Source organism: Rattus norvegicus, chromosome 12, assembly GCF_021556685.1.
Source record: "Rattus norvegicus strain SHRSP/BbbUtx chromosome 12, alternate assembly SHRSP_T2T, whole genome shotgun sequence".
Taxonomy (NCBI): domain Eukaryota; kingdom Metazoa; phylum Chordata; class Mammalia; order Rodentia; family Muridae; genus Rattus; species Rattus norvegicus.
In genome coordinates this window covers 42863821-42883822 of record NC_141545.1, presented here as the reverse complement: position 1 = coordinate 42883822, position 20002 = coordinate 42863821, and the positions used below count along the sequence as shown (strand labels likewise).

The window sequence follows — 20002 nt, the reverse complement described above, 5'->3', positions numbered from 1 at the left end:
AAGCACTTGACCACCATTAAAGAAAGTAATGGGTATAACACTTTCAGGCAAGAGGCGAACCTGTGGGCCCTGGGGTCCTGCTGTCCCAGTTAAATAAGACTTTAACTCTGAGTTGCTGTGTGACTTTGGACAAGTTGCTTTACTTCTCAGAGCCGGTTTTTCTCATCTGTAGCACAGGACGATACTGGCCTTTCTTTATAGGCACAGGCTGTGAGGGCTAAGTCGTTTCATCCATGTTGAGTTCTTAGAGCAGTACCTAGTTGCCAATAACCTTGGTAAATGTTAACCAGCTTTGAAAAAAAAAAAGCCACTTCATTATTGAAGAGAGAACATTCTGTCATTTACCATCCTTCAGGTTGCCTTGCTCTCTTCTGGCCCTGAACTTTGGGGTCTGAATGTTCCAGAGTGTTTAAGGCAGTGGCATTAACAGACATGGAGACAGAACAAAAGGAGTCTCTTGGGAACACGCCAACCCTGGAGACTGTGTGAGATACGGCTGGCTTCCTACTTGCTCTAGAACTAAGGGGGTGACCAGGCTCCTCCATCACAGCCTCCTGGGGCTCTGCAGTGTGTGTGTGTGTGTGTATGTGTGTGTGTGTGTGTGTGTGTGTGTGTGCATATGCATGTGCATGTGTGTATATGTGTGTGTGTATGTGAGTGTGTGTGTATGTGTGTGTGTGTATGTGTGTGTGTGTGTGTGTGTGTGTAGGTAGGTGGGTGCTAGCCCATGCCTGGCCATGCCAGTCACTCATAGTGCCATGGATGGGCCAGTGTTTGGATTACTGGACAGCTGCATTTAGTCAACGTGCTGGGTTTTTTTGGGGGGGAGGTTGGGGGTGGTGTCATGTTTGTTCCCTCAGCTTTCTAAATGGCTGTCACAGCTCCAGCTTTATGTAGACGTTCACAGCCAAGCAAGAGGGACTGGGATGGGGCAGCTAAGGTAGTCCCTTCCTTAGGAAAGATACATGTTTTCTGACTTCCTCCAGTAGACCCCTCTCCCCTCCCCCCAACACAACCCCATTGCTCAGCACTAAGATCGAGTGCAGAACCAGGCCAGCTGCAGAGGAAGCTGGGCAAACTGTGATTGACTGGATATGGGAGCTTTGGGGGACACTGGGCATCGAGGCCTTGATGGCTCAGTTGCGTGAACTCACTGGGTGCCCTGGGGTCATTTGCCCATCTCTTCTTTCCCCCGTTCCTCCCCTAGACACTTCTGGATGCTTAACCGTTGTTAGCTCTCAGCCTCTGCTAGGATCAGCTTCTTGGATGTGAGACATGGGCAGCCACAGTGACTCTCAGATCAGAAGCACCATGGCCTTGATGCTCTGTGTGGCATCTTGACACTCTAATGGATCCCACAGAGCATTGAGCCTGGCAGAGGAGGTCCCCAGTGTTCCATATGGCGTCCTCAGGAAGCAAGAAGGCCACAAGATGCAAAAAGCTGTCCCCAGAGAGCTGACCGCCGTGAGGAGACTGTCTTCCGAAGTTCCTCCGGTCCTAAGGGATGCGGGGAGTGTCTCAAGGGAAGGATATAATTTTAGTGGGGGAGAAAATGAATACTTGATCTAGTCTTGTTGAAGCGCTGGCAATTAATTGGAACATAATGTAAAATATGCTAATTGGGACGCAATGTAAAATATGCTAATTGGATCATATTATAAAACAAGTTAAATGTCATATAAAATTAGCTTATTTTTCAACGAACCCATCTTCCCACTCCCACTTGCAAGGCCATTTCCCTTCTGTGGGCTCAGTTTAGTCGCCCCCCCCATCCCTGTCTGTTAATCTGTCTGTCTTTGTATGTCTCTCTCATGTTTCATTAGGGTGGCTCACTGGAGCATGGGCACCTTAACAGAGTCTGCATCCCTGAAGAAAATCCCTCTCCCTCCCATCGGCCATGAAATGCAAATCCTCGTGAAGGATGTGACCTTTCGAGCCCCTCCCTTCCACGACAGGATGTCAGGGGACTCCACAGGTCTCGTGTGGGTATATCACAGCTGCTGTGAGTTTAAGTGTTTAACCCATATGCCTGGCCCTGGCTCCTCACTCCCTGCCTTCTCTAGATCTTAAATTCTTTGCGCTCCTTCTTCTCTGATGTCTCCTGAGCCTCGGAAGGGTTATGGAGACCGCCCCATCTCTTTGCTTCCTCTTTTTTTGTATATTATTCTGGCTTTTCAGGAAGTCCCTTGAAGTTCCATATGAATTTTAGGGTATGTTTGTCCACTTCTGCAAGAAGTGTCACTGGGGTTTCTTGAGAGGACCTCAGTCTGTGTGCCGATGGGTCATTTTAGCAAGATGGCGTCCGTCTTCCATTCATGAGCAGCATGGATCTCTGTGGATCTTCAGTGTCTGCAGCTTTCTGGATGCTGTGACAAACTACCAGAAAGGAAGCAACTTCAGAGGAAAGGTTTGGCCAGGTGGTGGCGGTGACGGCGGTGGTGATGCACGCCTTTAATCCCAGCACCTGGGAGGCAGAGGCAGTGGATCTCTGTGAGTTCGAGGCCAGCCTGGTCTACAGAGCAAGTTCCAGGACAGCCAGGGCTACACAGAGAAACTAAGACAAAGTCCCGAGGCCTGTCTAGAAGAAGGGAGAGGAGGAGGAGGAGGAAGAGGAGGAAGAGGAGGAGGAGGAGGAGGAGGAAGGAGAGAGAAGGAAAGAAGAGAGAAGAAAGAGAAGGGGGAAAAGGAAGAAGGAGGAGGAGGAGAAAGAGGAGGAGGAAGAAGAGGAGGAGGAGGAAGGTTTATTTCAGTTCACAGTTTGATGGATTAGCCCACCATGGTGGGTAAAGTCTGGGGGCAGAGCATGAGGCTGCTGGTCACTTGTATCCATAGTCAAGAAACAGAGACAGGTGGAGTCAGGAGCTCTACTCACTCTCCCCTTTGTGTTTAGAACCCAAAGAATTCTAGGTCACAGGGTGATGCCACCCAAATTTCGGGGTGAGTCTTTCCACATCAACTAACTCAATCTAGAAACTCCCTCGCATACAGGGATGGAGGCTCGTCTCCTTAGGTGGCTTTAGATCTTGTCAAGTTGACAGTCTTGGAAGATAACGCTCTCTCTGTGTCTCTGTGTCTGTCTCTCCTCTCACATGCATATATGACATGTGTCTCTGTGTGTGTCTGTTTTATTTATTTTTTGAGGCAGTCTCTCACAACTGATCAACGAGGCTAGGTTGGCGGGCCACTGGCCACTGGGCTCCAGCCATCCTCCTGCCTCCCTTATCCCAATGTAGAGATTACAAGCTCACTCTGCTGTGCCAGGGTTTATGTTGGTTTTGACTGTTCAAACTCAAATTCAGGAGACACTGAGCAAGCCACCATCTTGGAAGATAACTATCCAAAAATCAGGAATCCCAGACCAGGCACAGTCTATATACATCTGTAATCCCAGGATTTAGGAGGTAGGGGCAGAAAGATTGAGGGTTCAGGGTCATCCTTGGCTACTTGTAGAGCTTGAGGCCAGCCTGGGCTACAGGAGACCCTTTCTCAAAACAAAGCAGCCAGGAATTGTTTTTGGAACTTCTTGAGTCACGAGTCCACAGGGTCAAATTTGAGATCCAATGGGAAAGAACTGTTTCTTATATAGAGGAAGAGTGATTTCCAGGTGTGTAGAAGCCAAGGAAGAGAATACAAAGTATTTTATGCCCTAACCCTGTCCCCCTCTCCCGTGGCACAGTGTGGTGGACCCTTCGAGGTACTGAAAGGTGCCTTAGTTTAGAGTCTGTCACTCAGGATGGTTCTCTGTACCCAACTCCCACTGCAACTGTTCTCCCAGCAACTAAGCATGTAGGGAATCACTGCTTCCTGCTTGGCCAAATTTAATTCTCCCTAACAACACAAGGTGGCAGAGAGCATAGCCACAGCAAGAGCCGAAGTGCCTCAGCGAAGGAAGGAGATGTAGAAGGGGCTGGAGGAATGGGCAGGCCGCAGCTCCCTGGGGATAGTGTGTCTGTCCTCCGTGGGCCTCAGATGCTGGCCACAGACGCGACTTAGCCGGGAGCAAGTGGCTGACCGACAGTTTGTTCAGTAGGACCCAAAACCCGGGAACCGATGGAACCTCTCTCCACTCTCCGCATCCCTTTAAACAGCTGCAATGTCCTTAGACAACCCTCTGAATAGTCACCAAGGCTCTTTCATCCAGAACGTCGCCCAGAACCTGCAGGAGGGCTCCCTAGACTGCCGTCTGTCCCAATGGTGTCCGGCAACTGGAACCAACAAAACCTGCTGAGTCACTGCTGAAGATTGCCATGGGGACGGATGGGCAGGTGCTGATGAGATTGATGGTGGCTGGGTTCAAGTCCCAATCTAGCCACGTCCCTGATGACTGATCTTGACTTGGGTCTCACCTCTCCAGGCCTCAGTTTACCTTTCTGTCCCCTGATGATTGAAATCAGACGGCTCTTCATACTTCAACCCTTCTGGAAGTCTCAGCTTCCCAATTGGGGGTATTAAAGGTGGGCGGGGCAAGGGAGGTGCCGAGGGATGAGGGACCAGGGTGGGCGGGGATTTCTCCCAGACTGCATCACGGGTGTTCTGGTGTGTAAAGAACAAAGAATACTTTCATGTTGCTTTAATCGGTATGGTTTTGTTTATATTCTGTGTCGATTTTGGGCATAAGTGAGTTCTGCCTCATTTATGGGGTCACCTACAATACAAAAGAGAAACTGTCTCCAGAGACCGACTTTCTCAAATACGTGCTGTTCTGCTCCTGTGACCCTCAAGGCCCTTCCAGAAGGTCCTCAGTTATCCCTTCCCACCCCTTCCTTTGCCCTTCTTCCTGCCCCTTCCATCCCCAAAGTCCATGGTTGCTTTTTTGTTCCGGCTGGAGACTCTTGCTTATGGTCCCATCTTTGGGTGCTTGCCCTGCTGGTGGACCTCTTGGGGGGCTGCCTCAGTGCTTCCTTGTGGCACCCCAGGATGCATAGATCCCTTCCTCGTTTCAGGATACCCTGGGAACCCAGATCCCCTCAATGTTCAGCCCTTGTTTCCACTGAGATTCTGAAAGGAACACATGAGGGGTTGAACAAAAGGGGAAACAGGAGGAAGAGATAGGATTCTGAGTTACTGTTTCAAATAACTGCAGGATGCAGTGGCACGCATCTTGTAATCCCAGCACTTCCAAGCAAGCTGGAGACAGGAGAATCCCCCACAAGCCCCCAAGCCAGCTGGTCCGGAAGTCACAGCACAGCAGAAGTGAGAGAGACTCTACCTCATCAAGGGGGAGGTGAGAACCTGAAAGTTGTCCTCTGACCACCACACACACACACACACACACACACACACACACACACACACACACACAGTTACCCACACCTACAGTTATATATGCAAGTGCATGGGTGCACCAGAGCATGCACACATGCACACAGTTACACACACCACACCTACAGTTATATGTGCATGTGTGTGCCAGAGTGTGCACACACACATACACACGTACACCACAGTTGTACTCATAGTTACCCATGCACAGTTATACATGCATCACACATAGAAGGTATGCGCGTGGGTGTCCACACACACATACACATGCAGTCTCTCTCTCTCTCTCTCTCTCTCTCTCTCTCTCTCTCTCTCTCACACACACACACACACACACACACAAGCTGACAAAATATGCGAGCCAGGCAAGGAGAGACCAAGACCTTGAGTGTGATTGGATGTGTGTGTTCTCAGAATCACCAAGGGGACAGAACCGAGAACATACGTAAACTGAGACCTGGATTCTGTGCCCAGTTACTTAGAAACCAGATGCCCACCCGCAGCAAAAGGAAGCCATGGCCAGAGCTAGGCCATGAGTGTCTGTTGGCTTGCGACAAGTGTAAGCAAGTAAGGTGACCACAAGGCAAGCCCGTGAATGAGGGCTTGTCTGGAGTCTGGGACAGGGCCTCCATGCTAGGAGCCAGTCTGACCAAATCAGAGCAGGAGAGAACGCATCACAACAGGCCCATCTGTGGCACCTGTGGAGAATATCACAGACGAGAGGGAGAAGGCGAAGAGAGGCCATGGGGATGGTTCAGTGGGTAGTGCGCTTGCCGAATAAGTGTGAGGACACAAGTTTGATTCCTAGCAGTGGTCTAAAAAATTAGCACGCTAGTGGAGACTTGTAATCCCAGCGATGGGGAAGCAGGGACAGGAGGATTCCTGGGACCCGCTGGCAAACCAACTCACTCTAATTAGCAAGCCTTAGGTTACAGTGAAAGACCCTGTCTCAACAAACAAACAAAACAAAAGAAAACCACAGTAGATATGGCACCTGAAGAATGACACCTGAGGTGGACCGATAGCCTCCACCCACATGCACAAATATGGATACGTGCGCGTGTGCGTGTGCATGCGCGCGCACGCGCGCGCACACACACACACACACATGCCACGAATGTGCACACACAAAGAAAAGGAGTCAAGCTCTCCTCCCTCCCTACACTTTGCTCCTCCCTACAAGGTGCTCCTGAGAGAGCAGGAGCGAGAAAACATTCAGATCCTGACCTGTTCACACACCTGCGCGCTGAGAGACCTGAAACCACAGCTCAATCTGCTCTGGAGGAATGCGGTGCTCCCAGGGGAATGTGATGTTCCCCGGGGTGTATGTGGGATGTGGTGCTCCTGGGGAAATGTGGTGCTCCCAGGGGAATGTGGTGCTCCCGGGGGAATGTGGTGCTCCTGGGGAAATGTGGTGCTCCCGGGGGAATGTGGTGCTCCTGGGGAAATGTGGTGCTCCCGGGGGAATGTGGTGCTCCCGGGGGAATGTGGAGCTCCATGGGGAATGTGGTGCTCCCAGGGGAATGTGGTGCTCCCGGGGGAATGTGGTGCTCTTGGGGGAATGTGGTGCTCCCGGGGGAATGTGGAGCTCCATGGGGAATGTGGTGCTCCCGGGGGAATGTGGTGCTCCCGGGGGAATGTGATGCTCCCAGGGGAATGTGGTGCTCCTACGACTTTGCTGCCACTCAGAAGCTGAGAGAGAATGGTAATAGCCAGCTTCCAGGGCGTGGGGAGGGCTTCTTGGACTCCTTAGCTGGCCTTTGCCAAAATCCCACAGAAAAGAGACAGGGCTGTTGTTGTTGTTGTTGTTATTGTTGTTGTTGTTGTTTCTCCCTCCTCCCCATCTGGCCCATCCCTGGTATGCTGATCTTTAGCCCATGAACACCAGAGAGGCAGAATTGCCACCCTTAAACACTGAGCTCAGATAGTTCTGTCATACTCTGGAGGGATTGGCTGCCCACAGAAGAGAAAAAGGACTGATGTTTACAGATGCTTACAGAAAGAGTCTCAGGCAGCAAGCTTAACCAGGGCACACCTACACAGGCATGATGTAGCCTGTGTGGACGGGGAAGTCAGAGGACAAGTTGAAGGAACTGGATCTCTTCTTTCACCACGTTGAGCTCTCAGGATCAAACTCAGGCATCAGGCTTAGTGGCAAGCCCCTCTTTGTAAGCTAAGCCATCTTGCCGGCCCCCACCTAATTTTTTTTTTCTGAGACAAGGTCTCTCACTGAATATAGAGCTTGCTATTTTGGTTGGCCCGGCTAGCTAGAGAGTTCCTGAGAACCTCCTATCTCCTGCAGCTCTGGGCCGTAGGCATACCCTCCCCCCATGTGTGACTTTTTTCTTTTTAAATATTTATTTATTATACATAAGTACACTGTAGCTGTCTTCAGGCACACCACAAGAGGGATCAGATCCCATTACAGATGGTTGTGAGCCACCATGTGGTTGCTGGGAATTGAACTCAGGACCTCTGGAAGAGCAGTCGGTGCTCTTAACCGCTGAGCCATCTCTCCAGCCCCCATGTTGATTTTTCTGCAAGTATTAGGATCTGAACTCTTCCTGTGCTTGTGCAACAGGCTCGCCTTAACATACAGAGCCATCCCGACATCCCTTCTCTTGTTCTGTGTAGCTGAAGCTGACGCCAAACTGACAAAAGCGGTTCTGTCAAGTTGGCAGGAACACATCGAATGTGCTGCGGGCTACGTGCCAGGCCTGATGGTCTTTCTCCTAGTTTTTACCTTCTGTTGTTTGAGTGCCATGGAACCCAGGGCACGCCTCTAACTGCACAATCTCCTTCTCGTTGATGTGGGTTGGGGAGGTGACATCCCGACCCAGGTTATAGTGTCCCCATCAGCTTACAGTGACCCTACCTCCTAGATCATTACATCGCCGCCACATGTTGCAAAATGGAGATGTTTTAATTTTGTGCACCTTCCAGCACTGACTGGATTTTTCTACAAAAAAAAAAAAAAAAAAAAAAAAAGAAGAAGAAGAAGAAGAAAGGAAGAAAGGAAGGAAAGAAAATAATGCCTTTTCCTCTTTCTTCGTTAGTTATGCCCACTTACTTATCATGACATGATTGCACAGGTGAGCCTGGGTTTAATTATTTCTTGTTCGTAAGCATTAATCACCAATTTTCTGAGAAAAGGACTGATGTCCTAGCTGCTTCCAGTAATAGCCAGTGACGACGGCATGTTCCCGGGTCACCGTGAATTCTCTCGTATTTCTGGACACTGATGGGAAAGGAGGAGGCGTCCCTTTGTCCCCTTTGGGTCTCTCGCCATGCTCTGCGAGGGTCCGTATCTGTGTGGGTGGCACCCATGACTCTCTTCAGGATTCATAACCTATCATGACGGCTCACGGACTGAAGAAAGGACACACTCGAGACCACCATTTAGTATGAAGCAGATAAGGGAATAACACACTGCAGAATGCAAGCTGGGGGAGGGGACTGCCCCAGGAATGTCTGTCTGTCCCTGTGGAGGTTGGACTTATTGATATATTGGGATGTCTATCAACACAGAGGTTCCTGGAGCTTCCTTATCCAGAGACTTTGGTGGGGGTCTCAGCACTTAGGGGTGACTGGTTCTATCACTGGCCATGAAGTTTTTTTTTTTTTTTTTTGATTCTTTTTTTTTCGGAGCTGGGGACCGAACCCAGGGCCTTGCGCTTCCTAGGCAAGCGCTCTACCACTGAGCTAAATCCCCAACCCTGGCCATGAAGTTTGAACCCCACCTTCAGCCTCATCTCTTCCCTGTAGAAGGGCCTGGGTTAATGTTCTGACCCTCTAGTCACATGCCCGGGATATCTTCTGGGCTAGCCTAGCCTGAGCCACCTCAAAGTGTACATCAGAGATGGATGAAGGAGTTCACATAGAAGTCAACTCCTTGGGATGCTGCAATTCTACGCTTAAAAGCGGCACGGGGGCCAGGCATGGTCCTCAGTGCACCAGAGCAAGCGTAGGCAGAAAAGGCTCAACCTTACTTGGGGATTCGAAGGGCTTAGACCTTGTGTATCTGTGCAGTTAAAGCCTTGGGGTGAAGACTCCCTGGGCATCTGGCAAAGCTAAGGCAAGAGATCTCAACCAGCATTTGGGGTGCGTAAAATGTTAATGCAGGGCTGTTCACTGAGCCTCACTGCCGCCATCTTCAGGAGTCCACTTCAACTTGCTTATTAGTGAACATCACAGAGGGGCCTGCTGACTATTGATCTTCACTCTCGGATGAGGGGTGGGCTGGGAAGGTTATGGGACCCTCACCTGAGTTATCTAACAACTGGTCCCAACCAGCTATTGGTTATTCTGCCCTGACTGCCCGTAGTCTCTGGGAGTGACTAGAGGATACAGGTGGAAAGATGAGGGGAAGGGTTCCCTTTGTGCGACTCGGGTGGGTGGGTGGGGGGCGGGCAGCCATCATCCTAACTGGGTGCAGACATTCAAAGGCCCCCACGCTCCTACCTGTAACCCCTCACCTGTGAGCAGGTAGGCTCAAACAACTCCTTGGCTCCTCAGGGAAGATAGAAAAGGCACCTCGGTTTCTCCTGGGACCTTAAGAGGGTTAAGATGTTGTTTATGTTTCCCCAAGAGAAAGGGTTTTAACAGAAGAGGTGGAGGGAGGGGGGTTAGCTGGTGACTGGGTGGGACATCTCTGTATCCACAGGGACAGAGAAAGAGAGACAGAGATGCAGTGGAAGTCTCTGAGGGCTAGTTGGGACTGACAGAAATGAAAGGCTAGGGAGGGGATTTACCTTGGTGACACAGGAGCTGACTGGGGAGACTAGCAGAGTGGGAGGCAAGAAAAAAAAACCCTACACAGAATACAGAACCAGAATACATCGAGCTGCATAGGGGTGGGAGGGTGGGGGTAAGTGTATCAGAAGGAGGTCACTTACACAGAGCAGGGCCCCCGAGATGTGAGACCCTGGGTGAGGGTGGGGGAAATCTCATGTCTTGATTTCAAGCAGGAAGGAGACTGGTGGGAGCCATCCAGAGAGGACTGGACCCAGGCTCCCTTCTATAACACGAGCGAACAGAGTCTTGGCCAGATGTCTCTAGAAGCTTCTTCCAGCATTTTCCCTCCAGAGCTGAATGCACTCTCTTAGTACACCCCACCCACCACAGGGTAGATCTGAGCTCCACAGCTTCCTGGAGTCTGTACTACCTGGAGAGAGAGAGAGAGAGTGGGAGGAGGAGCTTCAAGAAGGGCATCGTGCACATGTGGCCCATACATCTACAGCCATCCAATTAGACAAGATGGATGAAGCAAAGAAGTGCAGGCCGACAGGAGCCGGATGTAGATCGCTCCTGAGAGACACAGCCAGAATACAGCAAATACAGAGGCGAATGCCAGCAGCAAACCACTGAACTGAGAATAGGACCCCCGTTGAAGGAATCAGAGAAAGAACTGGAAGAGCTTGAAGGGGCTCGAGACGCCATATGTACAACAATGCCAAGCAACCAGAGCTTCCAGGGACTAAGCCACTACCTAAAGACTATACATGGACTGACCCTGGACTCTGACCTCATAGGTAGCAATGAATATCCTAGTAAGAGCACCAGTGGAAGGGGAAGCCCTGGGTCCTGCTAAGACTGAACCCCCAGTGAACTAGATTGTTGGGGGGAGGGTGGCAAAGGGGGGAGGATGGGGAGGGGAACACCCATAAGGAAGGGGGGGAGGGGGATGTTTGCCCGGAAACCAGGAAAGGGAATAACACTCGAAATGTATATAAGAAATACTCAAGTTAATAAAAAAAAAAAAAAAAAAAAAAAAAGAAGGGCATCGTGGTGCATGCCCTTAATTCCAGCGGGGACGGGGAGATCTCTGTGAGTTAAGGCCAGTCTGGACTACATAGTGAGTTCCAGGACAGCCAGAGCTACAGAGTGAGACCCTGTCTCCAGAAAAGAATCGGAAAAACATATTTGGGAAAGTGTGATCAGAGACAAACTGTTAACTTCAGTTTTGGCTAATGTGGGCTGGCCCCGTAGGTGAAGGCAGGGACACACCTCTGAGGTATGGGGGTCTCACCAGGGACAAACTTTCTCTCACCTGAAGACACAACACCGTGTCTCAGGGTTTGTTTGTTTGATTGTTTGTTTTTTGTTTTGTTTTGTTTCTGGGAAACAAAACAGTTTCCATCCTGGGACATCCTCCGGTGCACAACACAGCCCTCTCAACTTGTCCCCAGATGTCAACAGTGCTGAGGAAGGGCAGAAGGGAGAATGAAGTGCTTGCCTGTGGGAGGGTAGAATGGCGGGCTGGGCTCAATTGTATGTTGTGTGTAGGGCGAAGCTCTCACCCGGAGAAGACAGGACTTTGCTTGGTAGCCACTTTCAAAGTTACAAGTGGCCATGTAACAATTATAGGTTTTTAACGTGTGAGAACGTGACCATGAAACTTCTAAGCTAATCCCATGTCCCCCTCGCTATTTTTTTCTCTCTGTTGCGTGGATTTGTATGCATGTTTGCCTGTGTGTTGTATGAATTTGTATATATGTTTGCGTGTGTGCACATGCATATGTTTGCAGGTTTGAGGCCCCAAGGTGCGATCAGGAATCATCCTCAGTCACTACTTCACTTTAGCTATTCAGCCAGGGTCTGTTAATCAAACCCAGAGCTAGTTGAGCTAGCCAGCTTGCTCTTGGGATTCCATGGATTCAGCCTTCCGAGGCTGGAATCCCAGGCAGGCTGCCACACCCACCCTGCCTCCCAATCCGGGACTCTCAGCTATCAGTTCTTTTCCCCATCTTCCTCTTGGGTGAAGCTGCAAGGTTCAGGCACACCATTGGGTTCAGGGCCACTTGTTGCTAAAAATAGGCCAAAGAGCTAGACCGAGTGGTACCCTTACTTCCAGGGGATAATTGACAGTGTCTGCTGTCATTTAGACTGGGGACATGGATGGTACTGCCACAGAGGCGCACCACCTAGACAAAAGACAAATGCCTTGGCATGGCCACAAGATCCCTCTTGGAGAGACCAGATCCCATCGTGTCACTTGTCTCTGGATCTCTAGGTTCCTGGGAAAGATATGTGTGTGTGTGTGTGTGTGTGTGTGTGTGTGTGTGTGTGTGTGTGTGTGTGTGTAGTGACCTACTGAACTCCTGGAGTCCAGTTCTCAGTTCTTTTTGGGGCTCAGCAATTCTAAACTAGTACACTAAGAAAGCCTTGACTGGAATCTGTGAAGGGGCCACCTATGTTCTTTAGAGCGGTCTTACTGGTACTTTCCACGGCTGCACGGGGCTTTTTGGCTCCACTTGGAAACAGGAGGAGGACAGCCACTCCTTTGCTTCTTTGGCTAGAAGATGCCAACACCAGCGGTCACCTCCTCCCACATCACCTGTGGGATCTGCTGGATCCAGGATCACAGGCCTAAAGAAAGGTTAGATAATGTGAGAGGGTTGTTATCAAGGCCCCTGACCTCAGCCTTCAGGGTTGCATTAATGATACAATATATCTTGGCTGCCTAGGTCAAATAATTTGAAACTACTCGGGAGTCCAAGTTACTTCTACATTTGAAGAACACCCCTCCCCCCAACGTTGTGATTTACCCGGGACAGCAAAGTATTCAGTGGCCACCTCACCCAACTAGAAGGTGTCACACAATGCAGTGTTGCTAAGTAGTTGCTAAGTTGTAAAGTTGCTGGGGGGTTGGGGTGGGGATAGGCTGGAGAAAGTGTGCGCATGTGCAAGCAAGCCCAGAGTTCCTGCTCTTTTTTTTTTTTAAAGATTTTATTTATTCATTTTATTTATGACGAGTACACTGTCACTGTCTTCAGACACACCAGAGGAGTGTATCACATCTCATTACAGATGGTTGTGAGACACCATGTGGTTGCTGGGATTTGAACTCATGACCTGTGGAAGAGCAGTCAGTGCTCTTAACCGCTGAGCCATCTCTCCAGCCCCGAGTTCCTGCTCTTAATGTTCTTATTTCTTCCCTTTGCTGTTTTATCTTCCCCCTCCTCTTTTCTCTTTCTTCTTTCACCTTTGTTTCTTGCTTACGGTATCTAGTACACACTCTGAGGACCCCCTCCCTTTATTTTAATAATTTTGGGGGGACAGTTTGCTATGTGGACAATCCTATCCTCCTGGTGTACGCCTTTAATCCCAGCAGGGGCAAGCAGATCTCTGTGAATTGGAGATGATCTTGGTTTACAGAGTGGGTTCCAGGGCAGCTGGGCTAAAACTGTAAAGAGACCCTGTCTTAAACAAACAAACATATAAGCAAACGAATGGATGGATAACAAAACAAAACGACAACAACAAAATCTTCCACCTTTCAGCCTCGGAAATGCCGGGACTGTGGCAGGTACCACCCTGCCTGGCTTTGTTCTTTTAGCTCTGAAAGATAAAGCCAGATCTGGCTAGATGACAGGGGCTGGATAAACCGTAAAGGAGCTTGCTGCCAAGTCAATGACCACGATCTCTTAGACCCACAGACCCACGTGGTGGGAGGAAAGAACTGACTCTGGAAAGTTGTCCGTTGATTTACTGTGGTGTGCGCACGCTTGCGTGCATGGGGGTGGGTTGGGGGCTGGGAATGGCAGAGCTGTTTCTCAGGAATATTTTGCCATCTCAGACCCCCTCTTCCATTGTCTAGCACACATATTTCCATGTGGAAGAACCAGGAAAGCAGTGCGAGCGCCCTCTGCCGGCTGGATGCTTCGGCATCTCTCCTGGGTGGCAAGCCCCTCCCACTCCCGTGGTTGAGCTTTCTCAGTTTCACGCTGGGCATGAACAAGACCCCCCGGGGAGAAGAATCTAGGTCATGGAAGAAATAGTGTGGAAGGGAATCGAGTTAATTCAGAAGGGGGAGGGAGAGTAGGCACCTCTTTTTCTGGATCTGGGTCAGTAGGAACTTCCTCATGTGATCCTCCTCAAAGTTGTAATTGACTGTCCAGAAGACGCAGAGCTGCCGGTATCTTATGACCAAGTCCAGGACGGTCCGGAAGCCTTCAGCAGTGTCGAAGCCATCTGTGCCACTGCCATGCTCCCACGCATACACGGTGAGCAGCTCCAGTGCGTACTTTGGAGGCAAAGATGCTTTTGGCTTCATCTTCCTTTCACACTGGTGGGGAGAGAAAGTGAGGATGTCAGATGACCTTGGCGAGGCAGAGGAGCCCAGTGTGTGTCCTGGATTGCCTGGGTTGCAGTAGAGGCAACTGGGTTATGACACGAAACTTGGAAGAAAGGAGACACTGAGTTCTAGGTAGGCCTGATAGACGTAGCAGCAGGCAGTGTGGTGCACGCAGTGGTCTGCCTTTGGGCTTTGTAACTGCTGGCTGATGGGACCCTCTGTTTGCTAGTTATGGGCCCTTCGATGTGGATCGCCACATCAGAGGGGGGGCGGGGCTTGAAGAAGTCACGTGATCCCCCACCCTGCCCACTAGCCCTCTGCTTTCCACGGTGGCTCCCGTTTCAGAGGGCAGCTTCATCCTGCCTTCTGAGAGAGAGAGAGAGAGAGAGAGAGCATGGCGAGTACACAGCAGTACTGGCAAACTGTGGTGCACAACTCTAACTTCCATTCATGCTCGTCAGGAGAGAACTTGGCTGAGGCCAAATTCCTTGGCCAACATGAGGTCAGAGATCGCCACGCATTGCTTTGCGCTAGGAGGCCCAATAGGCCTGACCCAGAAGATATCATTGGCAGAGGACAAGGAAAAGATCCATGGGTAAGCGAACAGCAGATTCCCGAAAGAGGCCCGGCCTCTTTCACAGAAGGATTTTACACTTGGTAAAGCCTGTGCCTCAGTTTAGCAAGGGCTGGCTGACCTGTTTGTACCAGTGCTTGATCAGGCGGATCAGACCCTTGAGTTTGGTGGGCCTGGTTTCAATGAAGTCTCTCTGTAGCTCTGTAAAACAGACTGAAAACTCCCCTCCTTTGAGGCTGTCCTGTGAGGCATACAGCTCAATGAGCTTCTTGTAGGCTTTGAGCCTGGAGGTGTAGTCAGACCGCAGCTGACCTAACGTGGAAGGAAAATGTCTGTTAGATCATATGAATATAGTGAACAACAGAGTAAAAAAAAAAAAACCATGTTTTTTTTTTGTTTTTTTTTTTTTGTTTTTTTTTTTGAGACAGGATCTCATGTAGCCCAAGATGGCACTGAACTTCCTAGGTAGCCAAAGAGGATCTTGAATTTCTGATCCTCTTGCCTCTACCTTCCAAATGCTGAGATTGCAACTGTGCACCACCATGCCCAGTTTAAACGATACAGGGGGATTGTAACCAGGTCTTGGGTATGCGAGACACTCTACCAATGAATCTATGGCCACAGTTCTCAAAACTGGTTTTTAAAAATTTTATTTTCATTGATGCGTGTGTGCATGTGTGCCTGTGTGTGTGCATTCATGTATACCTGTGTACCTGTGTGTGTGTGCATGCATGTGTACCTGTGTACCTCTGTGTGTGTGCATGTGTCCCGTGTGCCTATGCATGTGTGTGCATGCATGTGTACCTATGTGTGTGTGTGCACTCATGTGTCCTGTGTGCCTATGTGTGTGTACATGTGTCCTATGTGCACACATGCATAAGTGCAAGTGACTGCAGGCCAGAAGAGGGGTATCAGGTCCCCTGGAGCTGGAGTTACAGGATGTGAGCCACTGGAGTTTAGCGCTGGGAACCGAACTTAGTTCCTCCAAAGAACAGCCAGCCCTCCTCAGCCTCTGAAGCCATCCTGGTTTTTTGGACAAATGTAATTTCACTGGAGGGAATTCAGTTCAATGGGGGAATTTCCCTTGAACCATGTACCTATATTTGAACTACTGATGGCTGTCCAAGATACAGACAGTAATGACTGTGGGCCTGGAGGGCACCATGGGTTTACAGAAGCACACACATCTGTGATAACCCACGAGGGCAGCCCCTGGCCACTGTGGCTGATTAATCTTGTGATAACTGAGACAAGATGAAGAAGATTTGGCCACAGCCACATCTCAAGTTTCCAGTGGATTCAGAACCCAGATCTAGATGGTTCTCACTGTTGGAGAAAGTCTGAGCTCAAGCTTGCACACTCTGTCCCTGAGGCAGCTTTAGTCCACTTCTCTCATTTGTGTGTGTGTGTGTGTGTGTGTGTGTGTGTGTAAATAAAGTTTTATTGGGATAGAGTTGACCACATTTATGAATCTCTCGTGTATGGCTAGTTTCACATTGAAACGGCAGAGTTGGGAAAACTGTGCTCTTCCAGGGTGAAAAGATTTGCTGTGGTGCTGTACTAGTGAGCTTTCTGTCAACACAGACCTAGACACACCTGGGAAGAGGGAATCTCAACTGAAGAAGTAACTCCATCAGACTGGTCTATGGCCATGTCTTATGAAACCTCAAGTACAGAACTGCCTCCATCAGACTAGACTATGGGCATATCTGTGAAACCTCAAGCACAGAACTGCCTCCATCAGACTAGACTATGGGCATATTTGTGAAACCTCAAGTACAGAACTGCCTCCATTAGATTAGTCTATGGCCATGTCTGTGGGACATTTTTCTTAACTGATGAATGACGGGGAAGGGGCTAGGCCATTCACTGTGGGTGGTGCTGCTTCTGGGCAGGTAGCTCTGAGCTGTATAAGAAAGCAGGCTGAGTGATCTAGAGAGAGCCAACCAGTAAACAGCACCTCTCCCTGGCCTCTGCTTCAGTTCCCTGCCTCTAGGTTCCAGCCCTGATGGAACCCATGTAAGATGAACAAAATTCTTTCCTCCCCAAGTTGATTTGGTTAGTGTTTTAGCAACAGAAGCCAAACCAGGACAGCTGCCCTTTCAAAAGCACACAGACAAACAGACAAAAGTGCCCTGACCCCCATTCTATACAGTCCTGTTTCTTTTCTGAGAGAAATCGAGACAGCTGGGTGGGGGCTGGGGGTCAATCCCAGTGTCCTGAGCATTCAGGCAAGTACTCTGCCCCCGAGCTACAGCCCTAGCCCCACATAATGGGCATGGGTCTTACTTTATTTTGTGGCTCTTGCATTGAACACAACATCTTACACATGCGAAGCAAATGCTTTACCCCTGATTATACCCCATTCCCAAGGACCACTCAGGTGGAGGATACTAGAGGCCTCATAATTCTGATATAGAAAATATGGTTAGCAGCTTGGCCTTCGTGTGAGCATGAGTATACGCATGAGTGAGTGAGTGAGTGAGTGAGAGAGACAGAGACAGACAGACACACGCACACACATGCACACACACACACACACACACACAGAGACAGAGAGAGAGAGAGAGAGAGAGAGAGAGAGAGAGAGAGAGAGAGAGAGAGAATGAGAGCATGAGAAAGCCCAGAGTCATCTGAGAAGTTATTATGGGAGGACCCAGCCCACTGTGGGCGGCACCATCCTCTTGACATGTGGTCCTGGGGTGACCACCTGTTAGCTAAGCATAAGTCTATGAGCCAGGCAGCATTCTCCTGTGGTTTCCACTTCTGTGTCCTGCCTTGAGTTTCTGCCCTGAACTTCCTTCATGATGGTTCTCCATGATGGACTGAGATCCGGAACAGTAAACCAAACAAGCCCGTTCTTCCTCTAAGTCGCTTTGTGACTATGGGTATGTGTGCTTGTCTGTGCATGCCCATGCAGAGGCCAGAGGAGGAGGCTGGGGTTCTGCGGTATCACCCTTCACTGTTTCCCATTGAGACAGGCTCTCCCACTGAACCTAGAGCTTTCTGATTCTGCTAGACCTTCTCTGCCTCCACACCTCCCCTTCATCTGCACACCATAGCCTGTAGTTGAGCCTGTCTTTTTATATATTGGTGCTGGGGGATAAAACTCAGATCTCCACAACTGAATGACAAACACAGCACAGAGACATCTCCCCAGCCTACCCTGAGGCCTTTTATTCACCCATATCTCTGTAGCTCTCACCCGTAAATGGGACTTTTAAGAAGTTTTTTTTTCCTTTTCTTTTTTTCGGAGCTGGGGACTGAACCCAGGGCCTTGCGCTTGCTAGGCAAGCGCTCTACCACTGAGCTAAATCCCCAACCCCTTAAGAAGTTTTGTCTGCACCAATTTCCTGTTTCTTGTTTCACAAAGTCTGGGCCCATTCTATTTTAGTCTCTTCTCCATGGAAGAAATGAAGGGATATTATCTATGTTACGTATCTAACTCTGCATGGGCCACCCCCGACTCACCACAAAGAATGGAGCCTATAGCTCCTAGAGGCTATCATGAGAATAAAATTGCATGGAGGTGCATTGTAGCCATGCACCTGCTGGGTTAGCATCAGTAGACAGATACAGCCCATCACCCAACTCCAGATTCTGGAAGGAGCCCTTCAGAATCTTCCTTCCAGAATTTTCTCAGGAGCTAGGGTCTGGGCACTCTTACCTAGTGCATCATAGGCGGGAAGGACATCGAACTCCACACTTTGCTTGAGACTCTTGGATTCCAGGGTAAAACTCAGCACCCTGGGGGCCATCCATTTGGAAATATCAAACTTCACCCCTAAATTAAAGGCCTTCTGGCAGGCTTCTAACTGCTTTCGGATCTCCTGGACGTACTGGGAGCGTTCAGTTTCTAGGGAGTCATAACTATCCAGTGAGCTGAGGAACACTACGATGTCAGCATCTGATCTCTGCTGCAGAGCTGTGCCTTTGGCAGTGGATCCTCCCTAGGAAGGGAAAGGAAAGTGAGGCACCGCTTCCCTTTATCCTTGTTTTCCTGGCACCCACACACTGGACTCAAGGAAGGGCCAATACTTACCTTGATGATCTTCAGGACTTTGATGTCAGAATTCTGGAAGCAGGTCTCTTTTAAGAATGAACAGATAATGTCAACAGCTCTTTTGATTTGGTTTAGGAAGACCTTGTCAGGTTGGAGGAAGTCTTTGATGAACTTGTCCAGGCAGTGGCTTGGGGTGATGAAAAATGGCATGGGCTGGGGAGGAGAGAACATTGGTGGACTCTCACAGGAGCCACCACAAAAGTCACTTCCATCCCACTGCCAACCTGCTTCCAGCTGTGGGCAGAGACCTTCTTGTCTCTGGAGTTAGCACTGATGCACCCAGAGAATACTCTTGAGATCCCGGACAAAAATCCTAACACACACACACACACACACACACACACACACACACACTCATACACATTCATACGCACACATACACACACACACCACACACACCACACTCATACACACTCATACATACACATACACACACACCACACACCCCTCACACACACACCACACACACGCACACACATATACACACACATACCCCTCACACACACCACACACATACACCCCTCACACACCACCCCCCCACCCCCCCACACACTCATACACACTCATATACACACATACACACACACCACACACACACCCCTCACACACACCACACACACACAAACACACACACACACACACACACACACACACACACACACATACCCTAATCCCAACAGAAATCTCCTGGTTCCTCATGGGCTATTTGCGAGAGACCTGGATCCTTCTAAGGGGTTTGTGGAGTGCAGACATGTGGAGGTGTCCTGGGCCAGCACAAGGAGGTCTCCAAAAGGCAGGTGGGAGATTAAGCTTGAACAAGTAAAGGTGAAGACAGAAGCAGAGAAGCGGGGACTCAAGGATGATGGACTAATAGTATTGAAGATGGATGAAAGAACCAGGACACGAGGGCAGCCTTGAGAAGCTTAACTAGGGAAGGAGATCTTGAGGATATCTCCATTTCAGCTCTGCAAGACTGCTTGGATTACCCACTGCCAGAACGTTAAGATTATGAATTTAGGGTACATGT

At 49.7% G+C, this 20002-nt stretch overlaps 1 protein-coding gene across 5 annotated transcripts in view; it reads right to left on the bottom strand.

Moving 5' to 3' along the window:
• Positions 1–3801: 3801 nt before the first annotated feature.
• Positions 3802–20002, bottom strand: part of Oas2 (2'-5' oligoadenylate synthetase 2) — a 29509-nt gene continuing 13308 nt past the window's right edge. For 2 of the 5 annotated variants that reach the window (XR_015634106.1, XR_015634108.1), the window contains 7 exons: positions 18955–19128; positions 18580–18862; positions 15034–15224; positions 14091–14329; positions 12477–12630; positions 10158–10426; positions 8649–9813 (listed from right to left, as the gene is read on the bottom strand). Coding sequence is in view for 2 of the 5 variants with exons in the window: in XM_087579056.1 (XP_087435182.1) it covers positions 10364–10426; positions 12477–12630; positions 14091–14329; positions 15034–15224; positions 18580–18862; positions 18955–19128 (1104 nt within the window). In the remaining 3 variants the exon portion in view is untranslated. 5 annotated transcript variants of the gene reach the window in all.